The following is a 21,045-nucleotide window of genomic DNA, read 5'->3' on the forward strand; positions in this document are numbered from 1 at the left end:
TCAGAAAGTTGCTGGTTTCCGGAGGCAGCCGAAGCAGTAATGATGCAGAGGGGAAGCCTGTGGTGCTTGTTTTGAAACTTAAAGGAGACTTTTCTATTCAGCGGGGCAGGGCCCTGTCTGTGGTAAACAATAACTCAGACCTGGTGACATTTCAATAAGAAAGAAAGACATGAAATTTGTCTTGTAAAAGAGACGGTCTACACGTCCCGCTCCATTACCCGAGGAATTGATGGGGCTGCGTGGTGTGGCTGGGGGGAAGCCGAGGAGACCCATCACTCTGGGAAACTGACGGGACATGACAGGGGGATGGGGACGGTTGGGGGGGTCTTGCCAGTTTGATGATACTGACTGTTGGGCTGTGGAAAAGGTTTGTCTAGGACAGGGGGTGGTGGTAATCAGTTTAATACTTCCTCTACGATCTCTCCTGTCCTGTCATCGCAGATCACAGACGTCTTTAGCTTTTTTTTATCAAAATGCTTTTGATAAGGTTCCACACCAAAGACTGATCCTGAAATTGGAAGCTGTAGGCATTCAGGGTAATGTAAGTAGATGGATTATGAGCTGGTTGATGTCTAGGAAACAGAGGGTGTCGATTAGAGGAGTTGCTTCTAACTGGAGTGAGGTTGTTAGTGGAGTTCCACAGGGATCAGAACTAGGGCCTGTGCTTTTTCTAATCTATATTAAGGATCTGGACTCTGGGATAATTAGCAAACTTGTCCAATTTGCAGATGATATTAAAATAGGTGGCTCAGCAGATACAATCTCGGCAGCACAGGCTATTCAAAGGGACTTAGATAATATTCAGTTGTGGGCCGACACCTGGCAGATGAAATTCAATGTGGACAAGTGCAAGGTATTACATGCAGGTAACAAAAATGTCCACTATAATTACACTGTGGGAGGAATAGAACTAGATGAAGTAACGCATGAGAAAGACCTAGGAGTCTGTGTGGACTCCTCACTTTCTCCATCCAAACAATGTGGGGAAGCAATAAAAAAGGCAAACAGGATGTTAGGGTATATTGTCAAAAGTGTGGAATTGAGAACAAGGGCAGTGATGTTCAGACTGTACAATGCATTAGTTAGAGCTCATCTGGATACTGTGGACAGTTCTGGGCTCCACACTTCAAGACAGATATCGCTGCTCTAGAGGCAGTTCAGAGGAGAGCAACCAGACTTCAGACAGGTCTGAAGAGAATGTCCTATGTGGAGACTTGATCCAAGTCTTCAAAATCATGAAAGGCATCGACCACATCAAACCAGAGGAGCTTTTCCAGATCAGCAAGGACACACGCACCCGGGGACACAAATGGAAATTGGGCTTCAAGGCATTCAAGACAGAAAACAGGAGACACTTCTTCACACAGAGAGGCGTCACAATCTGAACAAACTCCCCAGCGATGTGGCTGAAGAGACAATTTGGGAACATTCAAAAACAGACTGGATAGGATCCTTGATCACTTAGTTATTAATGGACACCAAACAAGCACAATGGGGCGAATGGCCTCCTCTCGTTTGAACATTTTCTTATGTTCTTATGTTTACAGAGACAGGCATGGCAGGTCAGGATCAGTCAGTTCAGAGAGTGAACTCATAGACCTCATTAGGAGAAGTATTGGGATTAATATAGGGGCAAAAGAATGCATATCGTAGTTACTGAGAACATGACGCATTTTCAAAGAATTCAAGCAGTGACATTAAATGAAACCACATAACAGGAATTCATTCAATATTGTGAGTGTTCCTAGAATAGGAGACCGATGACTATTAACCTGCAGAGTAGAGATGACAATCACAAGATGTATACATTCTCCAAACCACTGTGCAGCTCTGTGTCTAATGTCACTGGCCTCTCTGAAAGTCCAATCCACTGAAAACAACTGTCACCGTGCCGCAGCTAGGCTCTGCCGCGGTTTGCGGACTGTAGTCAGAGCGATGTCAAGGTAAGCCATTCGGAAAGCTGTCATTATGGCAGTGGCGTCGGGCTGCAGTGATGACCGCTGCGGCGTGGTCTTTATGGGGCTCGGTGCTCCGGAGGTGTGATATAGTGTGAGGCTGAGGTGCTCACATAATAAACGGGCGGCCCGCTCAGGGTCAAAAACAATCCTGGAGTTTTATTTGAATGATTCATATTTACAGTTTACTGGTTGTGTTGCTTGTGTTTGTGTTGATTGATTTAAGAGGTGCAATGCCTGGCTTTTAAATAAGCCAATCGGAAATACTTTCATGGCTGACCAGGGAAACCCATTGGCGCCAAAAAAAGGATACTGTGTTGTGCCTGTGAAGGTCAGATCTCATATTTATTTGCAACCAGATGACACATTTATATCAGGCCCATTAAAAAAATACATTAATCGAATGATTTTGTGTCACGATTAATATTCTATAATGTCTTGTCATTTAAATAAAGTTCTACATCTGCTGAAGAGCTGAGACAAGTGTAATAAATTCTACCTGTAAGCTTTTTAAACAAGTCATAAATCCTGGAGTAACCCAGAGGGTTTATGTACACTTGAAGCCATATGGTATCCCAAAACATAATGAGATTTTAAATCTCCTAGGTTGCATTCTGCATCAAAGCAGGGTAAACCCTCTGTTTAATAGAGAAATAAAATACAGAACTAGTTCCAGAGGTCACTGCCAAGCCCTGTGAATAAGCGTACAGCTGTAATGAGCTGTAATTAAAGAAAACCCCTGTTACTATTAATGATCAGGATTGTTGCTGAACCTGCAGGATATTATGAGGAGCAAAAAAACTACTATTCTTTTGCTGCAGTGAATATTCAGTCCTAATGAACGGCCGCAGAAGAAAACAATCACGAGCGAAGTTTGGGGAAGAGTTCATTATGACCAGGAGAAACTGTTCCAGCCGCACACACCACAACACACTCAACTCCAGAAAATCACATTAAAACGACATTAGAACAGCATGACACAGGCAGACAGAGCGAGCGGGACAGGCAGACAATTCGTGTTCAGCATTAGTCTGTTGTTTACTATGAGATGCAAATGTTCTGTTGTGTTAAAAGTGTCTTACAGGTGAAGAGTTTACTTGTGAGCAAAGATTGGTCAATATAGAAGGGGGTGAACTGCTTTGTGAAGCAAAGACAAACTTAACTGTACAATTATTTCACATTTCTGGTGTACACAAAGGAAGAAAAGAACTAGAAAATGTTTTGTTACTGGGGGATATTGGCCAAAACACCTACTTCAGTTGTACAGCACAAGAGCACAGAGCAGCAAATTTCTCTGGGAAGATAAAACGTGTTTCTAATTTAAAACCCATCAGCGCATCACTTAAATATCTGTCCCTATATGCTGTATATACTGACAGACAAACAGACAGACACATAGACAGATGGACAGATAGTATAAATAAATAACTTGCATGTTTGGAATCACAATCCAGTACTTCACAGGTTTGAGTTTGCATGATAAATATTAATAACAGTAGTTCTGGCAATTGCGAAGGATCTTGAAGGAGGGTATTCTACATCCCCTGAGCTGCAATGTATTGTGCCTGAGACGACAGAGCTTCTTAATTAGAAGAATATTTAAAGAAAGAAGATTGCTGATTCCACTACGGGACTGAGCACTTGTTCGGCGGTAGACATTTGTTTCCAATCAAGTTACTAATTTTCAATCCCACTCATCTCTGAGGAGGTGTTAATAATCTGTGTAAACAATAACAAGCAGAGATCAATTTTTCCTGAAGGGCATCTTTCGCCTGACGTATGCAAACAGCAATATCTCAGCCCTTGTCTGTCATGTACCGGGATAAAATGCTGGAGGCTCTGATCTGCCATTCTGCCGGAGATCCGTTGTCTTTATATTCGTTTTAGTTTCTATGTTGGTGCTGTGCTATTTTTATTTCGCAAATTACTCTCTAATTTCCTTCAGGAATCTATAGAATTAATGATTGATTGCTTTGCGCTATAGAAGTAAAGTGACTACTATAGCAGTCCCTGATGTCAATTAAGTTCATTCATTCACACAAAGGGAAATCAGATGTTTACCAATTAAAGACAGAGCAGTCTGTTAGATTGCCATTACCATTCTTCATGTTTTATTATTATTTGTAAGAGTAGTACTAGTCTTAGCAGTAATGTTTCTGGAGAGAAGCATCCTTGGGTGCATTCTGCTGCTTTTAAACTTCAAGATTTAAACCTGCAGTTATTTTGCAGTCAGCACTGTGCATATCCATTTGCAACTCAGAACAAAAGGTATCAGTTGCCTTCTGGGAACAGGTGGGGGGGAAAGGGGGAAGGTCAAAGGACGTAACTCCTAACCGAAATGAATTGAGGATGTGGAAATGTACCGAAAGAAGAGGGAGAAGATCCTATCGGCCACAACCCTGCTGAGATACTGCTGCTGCTGTTGGGGAGATCAGTACATCTCTGTTTTGAACAAGTCCTTATAGAGTATACAAAGACGTTGTAGAACTAGGTGGTCCCTCCCCTACGGTCAGAATTCAGGGTCCCCTGCTTGCTGTGGACGAGGGGTCTCCATCTAACTTTGTTTATCACGTTACGAATGACACTTGCTGAAGGCCATCACATTGAATTACGGATTTCCCCAATAAGCAGCGTGTGACGGTATTTGTAAGGATTTCCTACACTCACCAGAACACCGCCACTGAGGATATCGCGGTTAAAGACCTTCTCGCAGATGCAGGACCATCACTGGCTTGACTTCGCTCCTCGCGGGGATTTACTCTTTGGGTCGGTGAAAGGAATCTCAATGACTGCATGAGGAATTCCAATACACCTCCAGTCAGACCCGAGTTATCCACCTGCTATGATGAGTGACACGCATTGAGAGGAGAGCGGGCAGGGGGCTGATTGCTCGGTGTAACACGGTCATTTTGGTAATATATCTGAACAGGAGCATTTGTTACAACGCAGGAATGACTTAACACCTGATGGGAAATTCAAACACTGCTCTGAAATCAAAACGGTAACATGAGAAAGAAGCGCATTATACCATTAACTTGTTTATTTCTTACTGGCAAAATTAGCCTCCTTTCACAACTGATTATCTGCATCTCCCAGTCGTACACGTTTCATTTACGGCCTCTCAAGCTTGAGCAATTAGAGTAATCCCGCAAATTACAATATCTACACAGGCAACAGAGGCGTACAGAAGTGACCGAAACAGATTAGCATTCGGATTTGATTACTTGCCTTCTATCATTCCGTTTGATTCGGGTTCAAAGGATGGCAAACATATTAATTTCAACTCACTGTTGTGTATTTCTCTCGCAGAAGAAACTGTAGCTGCATTTGGAAGTAGGGATATTTCTTTGGCAATCTTTCAGGTTTAAACATTACAAGAAGTCTGGGATAACGGCTGAAAATGTACGCTTCCCATCAGTGTATTTAGACCCTTTCTTTGCTGGAATTCCAAGGTCTTGAATTGTGTTGCTGTATTTATTCCGCCCTGTCAAATCTCTGTGTGATTTTGCTTTGTTCTCTTCGTCCTTCTCCAAAGTCAGACTAGTAAAACAAGCACACCGCCTTCCTTTAAACGGAGCACTACCTCAACAAAACCGCTTTTATATCAATAGTTATACTGTACTCTTTGGGGAGATTAATCATTTTGACTGCATCTGCAAATGAGGCATTTGGGATAAAACGCACACTGTGTTTCCCCAACGTATGTTTTTGAACATCAAAACAACACTAGCCCCGAGCAAAGCTTTTTTAAATCTCATTTGAAAATATGAACAAGGAGTCATTGACATGATTTGTATGGTACCGCACGGTGACTTTTTAAGTGATATATTGGCCTGATTCACAACGATCGCGTTTGAAATGACTCCCGTGCTGTTGCTCCGAATGCAGCCGGCGCATTTGTGCATCTTGTCAGTGCCGTTTTGTCTTGTGAAGTCAATGCAATCCCAGCCAGGAGCTGTCTGAGCATAAACATTTTATTTTTTAATGAAGCGCCACTATATCGGCTCTGCAGGAAACAGGACTAATTATTCCACAAGCAAGTGCAGCATTAAAAATACATTCAAACGTTTTATGTTTGTGTTTTCGAAGGAAGATGTAAGAGTATTGAGACAGAAGTACGGTGATACGAGAACATCTCCATAGCCAATTAGTAAAAGACAAGACATCTGGGTGTAATGCCTTTATAATGGACTGCCACAATTGGAACCATATTGGATGCTCCATTCTTGACCATCAGTTCTGTTTAACTGACAGTCAATGTGCTTTTGTTTAACATCTCACAGTCCTTTTCACATCTAAAAAGATAAAGGGCGCCCTCTGATTATTTTTCTTTTTGGAGGAAGCTGGAAGATGATTTTCTAAATTAAAATGACCCATCCTCTTCCCTCACAAGTTTCCGATTTTTAGGTTTTCTAATTAGACGATGTTTATTGTTTTTTTAAACACCAGACACTGGTAATTAGTGTGCTTCACACCTCATCAACTACACACTCTTGTGCGCTGGTGGAATGGGCTATTGACATGACCATTTTGCAGAATGGGCGCATTAGCGAGACATATTGCTTTCAAGATAATGGTAGGAGCACAATAACATTATTTTCAACCCTGGCACATATAGAGGAAGGGACACTTTCAGTCACTGTGACAAGTGCCTTCGATGTGATGTTGTTGCGGAACGGCTGCGATCGAGATTTCATCCTCGTTTGTAACAGTAGGAATCGCTCAACAGAACTCACCTCCTTCTCGCCGCAGATATTGCTGATGATGGAGTTGGAGGCTGGACTGGCAGAGGGGCCCAGGACCGCCACAACCCCCTTGGATAAGATCTGGCACACTGTGAGGAGAAAGAGGGAAGGATAAGTCAACTGCCGCAGCATTGTGGTTTAGCTTCTCCCTCCTTCACATGACCCTGAACCCAAGCTTTAAAAGCAGACAGAAACTGTGGTATTCATCACACTGCTGGTATGGCTCCGCTTTGTAACAATTGTGTCTGACACCAACGAGACACACGGAGGAAAGTCAAAAAGGTGTCACCACTTAAAACCTTTAGCGGACGTTATGAGGCACGTGGAGGCAGGACGACCTCGATGCAGACCACAGCGATTCGTATCTGGCAAAACAAGCCTGCGGTCATTACAACGCGGACCCCTCCGAGCCCGAAACCAGAGAGGACACGGATTAGGATCACAAACCCTGCAGGCTTAACAGGTTTCCCACCTGGCCGTGCATCGGTTTGCAAGTAGAATCCCCAGTCCTGTCTCATGACTAATATTAATGCCCTTCTTACAAAGCAGACCTCACACAAATTTGCTACAAATGCAAAAGGATGAGTACAGAGAAGGAGCAGGGCTGTTACAGATCACTCAAGACCCATAATGAAAGTGAGAGTGCGGTGTTGGATTCAGTTATATGACTTGGCAAACTGTTTCACGCAATTAAGTTCTCTTGGCAAAAGCCCGTTCCCAATGAGTGTTTTACCTTCGTCATAAAAGGAATATCCGACGTTAGGCTTGATGAGAGTCGATAGCTATTCTTTTAAATAGTGCAGCTGACAGAAATGGCTATTTGGGTTCCTCAGCAGCCACAGGAGCTCCTGGAAACCTCACTGCTCCCTGACAGAGTTTTACAACCGCATGACACTTTAAAGTGTCGCTGCGGGAAGAAAGCAAAACAGGTGTAATCTCCCCCTCATGCTACTAAATTATTAATCTCAGTGGAGATTTACGGGTGATTGGCGAAGGCAGAGCGTGGTTTCTGGAAGATGCTCTACTACTCGCTTCGCACCTCCCCGCTCTTGCATTCGTTTTAATCTCCCTTGCCGAGGAACAAAAAGTAATTTTGGGTGAGGCAATAATCCCTGCATTTTAATAAAGTCTCGATGGCCGGCGTTTAGCGAAAGAAGCGTGGCGCCCGTACGCAGTGATAAAACGGGAAGGAGAAATAAAATAAAGAAATAACACAATATCCGAGCGATTCCGAAGCCAGCGGACTGAGACTAGCATGGCGCTCTGAGGAAGAGGGGAAATTAAAGGTGCAGTGAATCAAATGATTAATAAATAATCCCCTATTCACCTGTGCTGCTCTCTCCACAAACTCAGGCTCTCGCGGGTCGAAGTGGGGGAATTAAAAAAAAAAAGAGTATTCCCAACTTCAGCGCATTAGCAAATCAAATCTGACAGATCTGAATAAAGCAACAGTAGGCTGAATGGAGACATTGTCTTTTTTGGTATTACATTGTTGGGAGTTGACTGAGTTCAAGGATGCAGTAAACTGCGTAAGTTTCGACTACAAAGATTCCTCTGATCATTTCAGTGGCTCATGCTGACTGGACTGAAAATAGACTCCGATAACTTGCTTGGGAAGCATGGATTATTCTATTGAAATGTGATATATTACGTTCTTGTTGAATTTATTTAGACAAAAAACATCATAATCATAAAAGCCCTGAATTGTCATCAAGTTCAAGGTCAGTAGATTTATAGAAAACACAGCAAAAGACTCTCAGCACAGGATGTATTCACTGTCAAGAGCTTGGCAAGAAAATGGGCCGAGCTCTTCTGGAAAGGCGATGACTTATTTACAACGCCCTCTCCCCACTTTTCATCTGAGAGCCTTTCATTGTTCCCACAGACATCTTGTTAATAAGTCTGAACTCTGACACCATGACAAAGTGAAACGAAACCCAGCAAAACGTTGTGTACGGAAATATAGTCGGCACTGTACAGCAATAATTCCTCGAGGCTGGCTCCAGCTAATAAAAACATTATTTAGTGAAACACGAATGACATGTGATAAGTAATGCCGCATATATGCACTGCTTTCAACTCTATAATCCTGAAGAACCGGATGATAAAAAGTAGCTGGAATTCCCTGCGTTTTCTTTTTAGATTGTACAGCCCATTAAATCCAACTGCAATTAGGTCTTGCTGTTGTGTATCATGTCACAACACATAGCTTAATGCAGCCCTGAAAAGCAGATAAATAAATCAAAAACAATTCCTAGGAAAAATAAATCCCCTTTACGAAGGATAAGAAAAGTTTTCGTTTGCTCAGATCATTTGACTCAAGGAGACTGTTCTACACCAAGATTGCAGAGGAGCTCAATTACATATTTCATTAATTTATTTTTCTCCTCTCACTCCTTAAAAGCATCTGACAGGCCAGTTAATGCTGATCACAAAAAGAGGCACAGAATGAATGACCCAATATGGTGGCCTTGCTGGTCCATCCACACCGATAGCATGTCCTGCTAGAATCTAGGTGCTGGGCGGCCATTTCTAATGCAGTTTGTGGCTGTTCAAAAGCATTACAACACAACATTAACCAGAGGTGCTGCAAACCAGAGAGAGAGAGAGATAGAGAGAGAGAGAGAGAGAGAGAGAGAGAGAGAGTGAGTGAGAGGAAATATAACATTCATCAGGTTCTTGAAAGTGTTATAATTTCCTCTGCAGAGCAAACGACCACCATGCAAGCCAAGCGAGAAGATATCTACTGAACTTAGTCTGATGAAACCGGGGACCGTCTCCGCTGCCGCTGCCGCCTTGACTGCTCTACACGAGACATCGTCCTCCTCCTACTCCTGTTATCGTGGTCTCACTCTGCTTGTTTAAGACACGGGTTTTGCCTCAGCACTTTCTTTTCCCCTCCTCTAATGAAACAAGTACTTTTTTTTGGTTATAAACCCCTACTACAGGGTCCAGCTGGGACACTACAGCAAGCTGCTGCACAGCATATGGCTCAGGGGACGGTGACAGCAGTTTCCTTCTTGTTGCCTACACAGATTGCCTGAGTGAAGTCCCTCTGTTCAGTCTGCAGTGCTTGGCTGTGGCAGCAGCAGGGTGGATGTCTCATTGTTATTAATTTGTCAACTAGATATTAGGAAAATGACTTGCTAAGAAGTCTAATGAGGGCTGCCAATTCTTTATTTGCATTTGTTTGTTTGTTAGATTTGTTTGCCAGGGAATCTATGACTTGAGACTCACACACTTGTGCATTTACACACAAGACACGCAGCTCTCTGAAAGGCTGCACAGACATGAGGCGAAGAAAGTAATCTGTTGGTGACTGCACTTAAAGCAGGCATGTGCTGTGGCTGTCATATTTCCAGTACGGCAATATGCTACTGAGTCCCCCAGTTTCTATTGAAATCGTCGAGAGTCGAAGCATCGAAGGTCAAGGGTCCAACAACTTGTTTGGGAAGCACAGGTTATTCTATTGAACAGTGACATTTTAGATTCTTGTTTAATTTATTTAGACAAAAAAAAAAAAAAGAATCATACTCAGCACTCAAGAAGTGCAAGGTCAGTTAGAGATTTACAGAAAAAACAGCCAACAAGACTTTAGATTTGTGGTGCGGCGCTACGATATGTCCCCCAAGCCCCCCCACTCACTGGTCTCTCCGGTCTCGTACTCGCTGTCCCTCAGCAGCTCGAAGATGTCCACTTCCAGCTTGGCGGTCTGGGAGCGGTTTGTGGCCCGGTTGATCCTCTCCTTCGCCAGCGTGATGGCCAGCCGCTCGCCTCGGCTGCACTCCATCGGGTCATCCAGGATCGCCGCTGGGGAGAGGACGACAGAGAGGCACCATCAGAGCAACACGTGGGTGCCAGAGGCGACAGAGACCACCCCAGCTTCCCCTGGAGGAGCACCGACACCGACCCGAGCCACCCCAGCAGTTCCCCGAAGACCTACGGCTCTATAAATCGCTTCAGAGACCTCCTTGATCAGTGCTCTTCAGTGCCAGTCAGGACCACGGCCCAGAAGGTACTCTAGCTCTCTGGAAACCATCACCTGCATTAGGCCTGTAGCAGGAAATTGGATAAACTACTTCAGATAAGTAACTCATAAAGAGCTGGGGCTGAATACAAACCAGAAGTGTGCCAGCATCTGAAGAACACTTTTAAACATCCACAGTGACTTTTCTGTCTGAATGAAGATCTCCCGGACTGGAGCTGAGGTTAGCTGCATTAAACTACATATCCATTATTTAGATATCCTAATCTCTAAGGGTATACATTTAGAAGAGGAACTATTTATTTAGTGTGTTCCTCTACATTTTTAGAATTGAATGTACTTGTTTCCTATTGTGTGAAACATTATTTCCTTTCTGATGTTTTCTGATTTCCTCTGAACATAGGAACTGTAACAAGTCTCATTACATTGTCATTCTTGGTGAATGCATTGGATCCATTATTTGGACACTTTATCATCTATCACACTAACATCTTTGCTTGGAAAAGATATCAGAAGTTTGATTTGAGAATTGTTCAGGGAATAACTGAAATTTGTGACAAATGAAAGAGATGTCATAAAATAAATGAATCCTTGACAATTTTAAAACGTCATTCTGAGCAATTTCTATAGATTAAATTAATTGTAATGAACTGTTTAGGTTAAGCTGGTTTGAATGTATATTGTGCTAGTGAGATATAATGCATATTGTATGTGGTTATATTCAGTTTACTGATTGAGTGTGTTCATTTGTTACAAGCAACAGGTGCAGGAAATTATGCTTTTAAATTTACCTCAATTGCTTGTCTTTGATGAAGTCCGAATGTCTGGCCAAAATGTACCGAGGGAGTGTAGCACTGTTTTGATTTTATTTTTTTATTATTATGTTCTGGTTGCTCCTCGTCTCCAGCAAAGTTATTAGAACACAATCTTTCACATGAAAAAAAAATGCCATGGGAGTGTATTGGAAATTAAATAAGTGGGAATGAAGGGTGAATATTATTTGTTTAAGGTTGTGGGTCTGGGAGATGACTGAAGCCAATTGGTTTACAATCTCTGAGAAAGCAAAGGTAATTTCATTTTGCCTGCTCAATCTGTCATTTGTGGCAGTGAAAGCACAGAAAAGGAAAAGCGATGGATTCTGTGCCTAGTCTAGGCCAAGTGCACTGAGCATTTCATGATTAACAAAACAGCACAGGGCTTGGAAACCATAGATTAGTGTTGACATTGTGATACAGGTCCGCCTCCTTAAGTCACACAGCCACTGTCATGTAATACATTAAAAACAAAAACGAACACACATATACACATTTAACAAAAGGATTTATTCATAGCTACCTCTCAAAAGAACTGGATGGAGAACATATATATATGAAGAAACACCTTCTTGTCTTTGATATTTTATGAATTGTGCGCCGCATTGAAATGCATCAGCACTGAATGAAAATGACAGATAGATTAGAAGTGGGCAGGAAAAGAATCACCTTTCCTCGTTAGCCCAGAATGAATGCAGCCGTCTATCTGAGCAGACAGTTAGGGCGAACGTGTGAATTCTGAAGCGAGGGATGTGAGACGCCGGGCACACAGTTTCTGGGGGAAGATTGTATAATGGCGACGCGTGGGACTGGGGCGATCGTTTTCCCCACATCAAACATTCATCAAGAGAATGCATCTCAACACCGGCAGCAAGACATCACAATATGTCACATATACCAGTCACAGCAGATGTGTGAGGAGGGGTGTGAACAGAATATTTCCAGAGCTGGCTGGTGTGCCGTTTGTATTATATTCAGGGGAGAGCTTTTGTGTCTCTCCTTAGTTTGTAAAACCCAAAATCAGGTCAAGTCGCAGTCCATCAGTTAGAGTAACAAGCAGTCATATATTAACCTGCGCTAAAACCTTTCCCAAAGTTTACCATTCATTATGCAGCTGCACACTAACAGATGGCAATGCAATGCTGGTTAAAAATATATATTATATACCTAGAAATACTTGGGGGGACGATGTCAATATTGGGGGGGTGCTGTCAATATTGAGGGGGACGCTGTCAAAATTGGGGGGGCAATGTCAATATTTGAGGGACGCTGTCAATATTGGGGGGGGTGCTGTCAATATTGAGGGGGACACTGTCAATATTGAGGGGGACACTGTCAACATTGTGGCGGATGCTGTCAAAATTGGGGGTGGGCGATGTAAATATTTGGGGGATGCTGTCAATATTGGGGGGATGTGTCCCCTAAACCTATGGAGCTGGGCATACAAAGCTCAGGGGGACAATTTAAGGTTCACTCAACATGTCGCCTCCCATCCCTGCCAAACCTACACCTATGATGCCCTGGTAAAGCTCCAAAGGCATCCTTACCAGACAAATATGTACTTATTTATACTGTTAAACATTTTTACACATTAAGTACATGTTAACAAATGCATAATTACACTGTTCTTATGAGTAACTCAGATGTAGTTACTGAGTACCTACTAAGCTAATACACTGTAACTAGGGAGACCTATTGTAAAGCATTACCCCGGAATTCAATAATCAGAAATGTTAACTTAATGTGATGATGTCGACACACAACCTCCAGCCGTGTGTATTTAAGGGCAAAAACAGGAAAACAGGTCCCTCTTCTGTAATCCCGACCATAGGCTTCAAGACAAGGGACTAAATACACTCATTAAGCACACGCCAAAAGTCTGAGCTCTTGGATCCCACTTCCCACTTAGAGCAAGTGACGGATTATCCAAGACTTCCTGGATTTATTTTTCAGTTAACCCCAGAGCCAAACAGACATGCTTTATATATATGATCATGGCACATATATTCTTAACCCTTTGCGGTCCTATGTCCTACTGGATCCGACGTCTCTTTAAACGCATCTTTTGCATTGAAAAAGCCGATTCTTCCACCGATTCTCTTCCAGAATAAGCCAAGCACAGCCCTCAGCAGCATTTGAAACATCGCGATAAGTTGGAAAACACTCAACTTATGGGCTAAGCCCCCCCCAGCGAGAGTCTGGAGTCAGGAAGTGATATTGAGAGAGATGCGGCACTCACTGCAGGCTAAACACGGCCGCAAAACCTGCAGCAGAAAGCCTGTCTTTCACCCAGATCAATGCTTCAAGAAGTATCATACACGGTAAAAACACAGATAAACCATTGAGCATTGCAACACAATTGCACATTATGCTTTCAGGTGATTGTTTGTTATTGCATATTTTTGTGCATTTTACATATTTCTCTTTCTTTTTGTTTTCAAACCTCGCCACATGTAAATAGTTGATGTAAAACATTGATGTAAAACTTTTTTATTAAAAATGTATTTATTTTTGTTAGAGGTAAGTGAAGTGCTGTAAAAAGTTTTGTAGCTAAAGTTCTAAAGTTAATTTATTGCCAGAAAACCTTTTTGCACTTCTTTTATTCATTTGCGCCTGCAATAATAGTCAAAATGTTTGCACTATTTTCAAATTTGAGGCTGTCCTTTGGAATAATACTGCATTGTTTTTTGCAAAAAAAGTGAAGTTATTTCAACGTGAACAACGCATGGTCTGAAATGTTATTGTCTTCACAAAATTAAATTGGACCTGAGCAGCCTGACAGCTGCAAAATAAATGGAATGCAAAGGGTTAAATATGATACCATGGAAACAGGATTTGGTACAGTACATGAACCTCCTTTCCCATCCCATCCTCACTCTGTCGTATTATTAGGAACAGACCATTGTTCATCGCCAGCCCCTCTGCCACCTCGGACACAGCTGTGGCCTTCCGTTCTCATGGCAACACAGGGGATGAAGCCAGACGGCTCACTGACATCATCCAGATCATGATAAGTCAAGGTGTTCTCAAGTAGAAGCATCCATAAAGTCAAGCCCTTCTTCCCACGCAGATTAATATTGTGTGTTTTATCTGACAATCCTGAACTTCAGTGTAAAACACCATTAAGCTTGTGTTTAAATACAGTGGAAAAGGCTCCTTCCCACAATGTATACTGCCCAATTTGCAAAAGCTCCTCTTATTGGTGGACTTTGTACCCAACAACCTCAACCTAACACTTGAATTCTACCACCCTCTGCAGGAAGGAAAAACACCCGAAATTAAGATTCAACAAACAATCAGTTTAATACACTGTGACCCTGGGCTGCGTCTCCCCTCCCTCGGTCTCGTCTCACGCTGCGTTTCGCCTTCTGCGCACTTCAATTAAGACAAAAGCTTTCTGCACATGAGGGTGCTGCTCCCATTTTTGCGTTCCTTGCTCCGGGTCGCCCATGGGGTAATTATGAAGACACAGTTGTGTTTGCCTAATGCATTGCCTGGGAGCTGCATGCCGGGAGATTAAAGTAAAACTGTGCTGGGAGAGTGAGGAGGGGACAGGTGGTTGACCTCCACTTTGTGGGCGATAGAGAACAATAATATGGGAAGCAGACAGTGATCCATTAGCGATGGTCTAATTATACAAATAATAATAATGATAATACACAAAAGATGATGCTGCAGCTGCAAGCTGAGGAGCCGACATCTCAGTGGGCCGCCGCATGCACGAGAACATTTCCCTTACAAGACCGCAAACATAGCCTGGCTGGAATAAATCTCTCCCACGAACGCCGAGAGAGATTGAGGGCAGCCTTGCTGTGTACTTGTATTGATTGTGTGTGAACTACAGAGCACTGGTCTGTGTTCATTGTGTCTGCGACTTTGCTATTGCTACGCCTGTTGGCCTGACAAGGGTCTCCAAAGTGCGGCTTTCCAATAAAAGGGCTTTTGCCATCTCTTCATCTCTTAAATGACATGCAAAAACAAACAGGTCAATTAACACATTATTATTACTATTATATACTACTAATAATAATGATAAGACATTGCGATAGAGCAAGGCCCATCTCTGTTTAAAACCATTACTTTTTTAATGATTTGAGTGCTATTGTTTACCGTTACATTAGGAGGTAAAACAAAGCACAAATATGACATAACATGTAGGCATGGTTTAATAGTGTGACAGGCATGAAACATTTATAAGGAGGAGATAACACCATCATCGTAACACCTTGATGCACGGCCTGCCAAGATCATTATTAAACATGGCTACACTTTGGTCATAAATACTTGTGATCATCTAGTGGGCTGGATGGTATTGATCGGTGTAGTTTAGTATGATGACTTTATCTTCCTCTGAACGTGATATTTTCAGTTCATTCCATAAACTGCTAACAGGATATATGCAGAAGAAAGATTCTACAGTGAGATACAAGGTGTTCATCGGCTCAGCGTTGTGGTGCTGTGCTGAAGTGTGATCAGTAACCCAGTGTTGTGCTGAGATGACGTATGTTCAGTAACTCAGTGTTGTGGCGCTGAGCTGAAGTGTGTTCAGTAACTCAGTGTTGTGGTGCTGTGCTGAAGTGTGTTCAGTAGCTCAGTGTCCAGAATATTTAGCCTTCTGTGAGTTGAGGAGCTCGGTGGTAAAAACACACATTTTAAAAGAACATCTAATGAAGGTCAAACGCAGATTCTTATTTGCATCACAATTAAGTTAATGGTCAAATAAAGAATGTTATTTTTGGGACCGTATGACTAAACGCATCAGACATGTAGCACAACAATGAGCGAAGTTAGCAACAATTTAATGCAATTAACTTCCTTTTTAATTAAGCCTCGGAAAATGTAATTAAATTGATTATAAAAAAAGCACAAACAAACATTTTCAAATGCGCTGGAATGTTTTTAAGGGTCAGTGCAATGCCAAATATCTGAAGAGAGCATGTTTTTTAAAGCAGGTAATCACATAGAATTGATTGGTGGGTGCAGATCTTTCGAATGCCAAAAGAAATGTGGGAGGGTAATTACTTTAGCGGTGAGGGAACTGTGTTGTGTGTGGGTGGCTGTGTGTTCAGGAGCTCAGTGTCAGACTGTCAGGCTACAGTGTGTATAGTGGTCTGTTGTAAGCGTGCTGGGCTGCAGTGTGTTCAGTAGCTGGATTTGAACCAGAAGCGAGAAATGTCTGGGACGTAACGGATGGTTTCACTCCATTCCATTTCAGTGGCCGGCCGATCACACCTTTTAACAGATCAAACCCGAGCCGCGTTCCCTTCCTGGCAACCGCAGCAAACGGTGAATAAAAATAGAACTGAAACAAAGTGTCAAACTGCAAGTCACCTCTGTCAAAATATGATCTTCAAAAGAATACTTGATATAAACGGGGTGCTGGATGCTCTGTGATGACACCGAACTCTGACAATTTCTGTTCAGCCCTGTTGTATGCCCAGGGAAGACTACGCAGAAACACTTCAAGCTTGAGGGTTTAACAAACAACATTGCCCTAATAATGGACACAGTCTGACATCTGACATTTGGAAATGGACCACACAGGCTACTGAAACATAAGAAACATAAGAAAGTTTACAATCGAGAGGAGGCCATTCGCCCCATCGTGCTTGTTTGGTGTCCATTAATAACTAAGAGATCCAAGGATCCTATCCAGTCTGTTTTTGAATGTTCCCAAATTGTCTCTTCAGCCACATCGTTGGGGAGTTTGTTCAGATTGTGATGCCTCTCTGTGTGAAGAAGTGTCTCCTGTTTTCTGTCTTGAATGCCTTGAAGCCCAATTTCCATTTGTGTCCCCGGGTGCGTGTGTCCCTGCTGATCTGGAAAAGCTCCTCTGGTTTGATGTGGTCGATGCCTTTCATGATTTTGAAGACTTGGATCAAGTCCCCACGTAGTCTCCTCTGTTCCAGGGTGAAAAGGTTCAGTTCCTCAGTCTCTCAGTAGGACTTTCTCTTCAGACCTGGAATAAGTCTGGTTGCTCTCTTCTGAACTGCCTCTAGAGCAGCGATATCTTTCTTGAAGTGTGGAGCCCAGAACTGTCCACAGTATCCAGATGAGCTCTAACTAGTGCATTGTACAGTCTGAACATCACTGCCCTTGTTCTCAATTCCACACTTTTGACAATATACCCTAGCATTGTGTTTGCCTTTTTTATTGCTTCCCCACATTGTTTGGATGGAGAAAGTGAGGAGTCCACATAGACTCCTAGGTCTTTCTCATGTGTTACTTCATCTAGTTCTATTCCTCTCATAGTGTAATTACAGTGGACATTTTTGTTACCTGCATGTAATACCTTGCACTTGTCCACATTGAATTTCATCTGCCAGGTGTTGGCCCACATCTGAATATTATCTAAGTCCCTTTGAATAGCCTGTGCTGCCGAGATTGTATCTGCTGAGCCACCTATTTTAGCATCATCTGCACATTTGACAAGTTTGCTAACTATCCCAGAGTCCAGATAATTAATATAGATTAGAAAAAGCACAGGTCCTAGTACTGATCCCTGTGGAACTCCACTTACAACCTCACTCCAGTTAGAAGCGACTCCTCTAATTGACACCCTCCGTTTCCTAGACATCTGCAGAACAAAAAACAGCGTATTCTAACAAGCTTCTTTAAAACATGACTTAGTTTTTACGGATATCTCATACAGGAAAAAAAAAACACACCCCACAGAAGTCATACTGTAGAAGATGGAGGTAATTAAGGAGTAATTAAGCAGGAATTTGGCAGTAAGAGCAGCACATTAAAATACTGAGTGATTCCACAAGATTTTGTTGTTGCTCTTGTTCTTCTGCTGTTGACTTATTCCTAACCAGGCATGCGGTGGTTCGTGGGAATTCACGAGTTCACATCATTTGCATTCAGCCAGAAGAGCGTGCAGTCGGTGAGTTCACCCCTAGTTATGTCTCATCCCCGGCAGCTGCGGTGGCTCAGCTGGCCCCGTATTGCTGGCAACTGGTTTCCATCTCGCAGGCCAGGAGAAACATCAACCACCTACCTAGTGTAATAACATTCCCATTTGTCACGCTTGATTTTCATTAGGAGAGGTGCCCCCCCAAACTCCCCAGCCTCCCCGCACTGCACACACTCAGCCTCTCTGGGCTTCTGGGATGTGATGAAATCGGGCACTTAGGCCGCATTGCCGCGAGCCTGCCAGATCTTTTTCCCTCTGACTGGCACGCTTATTGCATTGGACACTCACACTAACCCGGTTGTCTCTGGATTGCCTATTTAACTGCGCCGAGTCGCTGTCTCCCCAGCTGTGATAGAAATGTCAGTTTTATCTTCATTTCCCGGCTGCTCGTGCCACGGTTCCTTGCAGCTGATTTACAATCTCACGGCGCTGTAAAACCAAGCATAATTATGACTCTAAATCACTTTTTTTCTTTAGTTTCTATCCCGGCCAGCTTGAGCACGTGGGGGGGACACCAGCAGGACAGGAGACAGGAGTATCGCTCAGGTAAACACGTGGAAAAAAAAACTATTCAGACAGCAGCGGTACACCTGAAGAACCATTTCTCAACTTTCCAGTCTATAAACTGACACCACCACCCCTGCTACCTCATGCACATAAGAAAAACATTGTATTTACATGTTAGGAACTATGTTTAGTTCATTTCCACTGGTCCACAGAGTCCTGGTTTTCAAACACTAAGAAATCCCCTTGGTAAACAGCTAATTTGTCACAATCTGCGGACACGGCCCCTGGGAAGATGCGGGTAAAGCACACATAAGAGACATGCAACCCTGGACAGAACAGGTGTACAGAACAGGTGTTCCTGTGGTCCTTTGTTGTGAGTCTGCATCCCAGAATAAACAACCAGAGGGCGTCCGGGACCCCAGCACTCTACTCTGCAACTTGACAGCCCGGGTTTAATTAGTGTACTTTGTTAGGATTCGGCCCGGAGGCTCAATCTTTTCCCGGCTTCTGCCTGGTGGATCATTTGAAATCATGCCATGCCTGAGCTTTTAGCAGCTATATTTATGTACTGTACGTATTTATACAGGAGATTAATCCATGGAGGCCTCGTTTTAAAGTGGGACGATCACATTTTAAATGATCAGTTTTTACACAGTTACATGGTTAATGTGAAAGATGCCGTCTTAGTCAGCGGTATTCAGCAAACACAGGAATCAAAGAGGACTGAAACTGAACCACTGACAAAGACGTTTTAAGCAAATCTCGAATGCACTATATGCACATCGTTAAGAACAAACACTGTGAAAAAGAAAAAAAAATCCCTTTGACTAAAACTCGTGAGCGGAGGCAGTGTTTATTGCTGCACCGGGTTACCGACACTGCTTTCTGCCCCGACCTGCTCGGCACACAAGCGGAGTCTGTCAGCGCTGGACTGAGTTCACAGACGGTAGCGTCCTCATCCAGAAGTGACGACAGAGTGCATGCTGAGAACACGCAGTGCCACGCAGGTCAAAGGCAATGAAACCATCTTCCGTCTGGTATATTTTGATAACCTACCCGGTGACCTGCAGAGAGGCATGTTTGTTCTCAGTGTTGAAAATAAACAAAAATAAAGGTGCAGAGGAGCCCCGCGGACCCCGAGAGGACGTGTCTGCCTTCTTGCTGTGTGAGTTTCTTAAACTGTCTGATCTGGGTTTCTCAGGTGGATATTTTTGAAATGTATTATTATTTTTCATTATTCTGTATTATTTTGCTTTAAAGAATTCCAATGGGTTAGTTGTAGTGATACTATTAACATTATTCATATGAATAAATCATATATTATTTGTATTAATGTTATTATTATTACGGTAACACTATATTAAGTGTCCTGAATTACTGTGTATTTACACTGTAATTACTTGTTACACTGTAATACAGTGTAAATAAACATAATTACACTGGTTGTTACAAAGTAAATACACAGTAATTAGGTAAAGTGTAAAGTGTTACCCTAGCACTGTAAAAACATTGTACCATGCACAATTACAGTGTAAATACAATGTAAATAGGCATACTTACACTGGTAGTTACCAAATAATTACAGTGTAAATGCACAGTAATTAGGGACACTTAATTTAAAGTGTTACCAATAATAAAGTTAATAACATGTTAATAAATTCTTTATAGTTGTTAATAATGGATACCTAAACTACAGTTGCACTCAGTCAATCCCCCCTCTACCTTTAAGTGAGACACGTTTACTGTCCATGCATTTACAGCTACAGAGTGATACCATTGCATAGTCCCAGTTTTGCCTTTAGCCAGAAGACTTGTCAATGTTTAGTGTTTGGCCAATCCACTGTTAGCTGGACATCACAGAAGCTGATGCCTCTCAAAATGGAAGTGAAAATGGCATTTGTACTCTGTCATCATCATCAGCATTTTGCTATTGAAATAAAGTTACAGCATTCCAGACACATTTATTGTGTTTTAGACTTTGGCATCGGTTTATTGGTTTATTCTAGTATATTCAGGCACCGGTCGCAAGGACGATGTTGTGTATAATCCAGAAATTACACTCAGTAGTAAGATAGACCTTCAAAATATATTTATAGATTGTTATATAGTTATATAGATTGTTATA

The 21,045-nt window shown here is 42.5% G+C and overlaps 1 protein-coding gene across 1 annotated transcript in view; it reads right to left on the minus strand.

Moving 5' to 3' along the window:
- Positions 1-21,045, minus strand: part of grik4 (glutamate receptor, ionotropic, kainate 4) — a 342,628-nt gene that overhangs the window by 115,284 nt on the left and 206,299 nt on the right. Inside the window, exons 4-5 of the mRNA XM_066710250.1 lie at positions 10,346-10,510; positions 6,692-6,789 (exon numbers count right to left, since the gene is read on the minus strand). Coding sequence (XP_066566347.1) covers positions 6,692-6,789; positions 10,346-10,510 — 263 coding nt within the window. The remainder of the gene's footprint in view (positions 1-6,691; positions 6,790-10,345; positions 10,511-21,045) is intronic.

The sequence above is a fragment of the Amia ocellicauda genome, chromosome 1 (assembly GCF_036373705.1).
Source record: "Amia ocellicauda isolate fAmiCal2 chromosome 1, fAmiCal2.hap1, whole genome shotgun sequence".
Taxonomy (NCBI): domain Eukaryota; kingdom Metazoa; phylum Chordata; class Actinopteri; order Amiiformes; family Amiidae; genus Amia; species Amia ocellicauda.